Source organism: Sinocyclocheilus anshuiensis, unplaced genomic scaffold (genome assembly GCF_001515605.1).
Source record: "Sinocyclocheilus anshuiensis isolate Anshui unplaced genomic scaffold, SAMN03320099.WGS_v1.1 scaffold1572, whole genome shotgun sequence".
NCBI lineage: Eukaryota > Metazoa > Chordata > Actinopteri > Cypriniformes > Cyprinidae > Sinocyclocheilus > Sinocyclocheilus anshuiensis.
In genome coordinates, this window is record NW_015555807.1 from 504,015 (window position 1) to 505,206 (window position 1,192).

The following is a 1,192-nucleotide window of genomic DNA, read 5'->3' on the forward strand; positions in this document are numbered from 1 at the left end:
AAATATATATATTTTTTATTCCATGGATTTTACCCATTTCGCTCCACTTGTTACCAGTGTTTTTCTGCCACCACAATGCGCACACAGCTGTAAGTAACGTAACTGTGACATCTACTCCAAATTGCTCTTAGTTCTGTATGCTTAAAGTGTAATGTGACCTCACCTTTTCTATCGCCCACATGTAAACCAAATAAGCAAATTAATGCAAATAAAGAGTGTTTATTTACATTTGACAGAAGACACTTGGCAGACTATAAATAAAAGATGTGCCATGCTGTTGAAAGGATGTGAAGGCAAGAGATACAGCAGCCAAATTGAGATTCTCAACCATAGAAACCATCACAGAAAAAGCCCTCCATAGTCAGCTGTGGAGCTTCTCGGCCTGCAGGGATCCTGGAGTAGTTCTCCTCCAGACGTTGTGATCACTTCCTCCTGCAGGAAAAGCAGACCATCAGCTAACAAAACCAACATCAGTCCTGGGACAACCGAGCATCGCTATCAATCCTCTGCATCAAACGCACAGATGGAAGGACAGGTGTGCTCGCCACATCTATGTTCCTCATGCCCCATGGGGTCTGCAATTATGGCAAGCCGTTTTAACATTTAATCTATAAGCCGTACTAGTATCTATTTTCATGGTACTAGTATCTATTTTTTAGATACTAGTATCTTTTCCATTAAGTACTAGTACTTATTCATTAGGTACTAGTGCTTATTCTTTAGCTACTAGTGCTTATTCTTTAGGTACTAGTGTTTATTCTTTAGGTACTAGTGTCTTTTGTAAAGTTACTAGTACTTATTCATTAGATACTAGTACTTAATCATTAGATACTAGTATGTTTTCATTAGATACTAGTACTTATTCCAATAGTGACTAGTACTTATTCATTAGATACTAGTTCTTATTTATTAGGTACTAGTACTTATTCATTAGATACTAGTACTTATTGATTAAATACTAGTACTTATTTATTAGATACTAGTACTTATTTATTAGATACTAGTACTTATTTCAATAGTGACTAGTAACTATTATATTGTTACTAGTAAAAAAAAATAAAAAATGTTGCCATTGACTTCTATGGGGATCCGTCATTGAGATATCAACTATTCAGTTTTGACTAGTATGTATTCCACTAGTGACTAGTACTTAATTTTTATGTACTAGTAGTTATTCATTAGGTACTAGTAC

At 34.9% G+C, this 1,192-nt stretch overlaps 1 protein-coding gene across 1 annotated transcript in view; it reads right to left on the minus strand.

Annotated features, from left to right (window-relative positions):
* Window positions 1-250: 250 nt before the first annotated feature.
* Window positions 251-1,192, minus strand: part of LOC107675008 (SH2 domain-containing protein 4B-like) — an 8,741-nt gene continuing 7,799 nt past the window's right edge. The window contains exon 8 of the mRNA XM_016469187.1: window positions 251-432. Coding sequence (XP_016324673.1) covers window positions 340-432 — 93 coding nt within the window. The 3' untranslated portion in view covers window positions 251-339. The remainder of the gene's footprint in view (window positions 433-1,192) is intronic.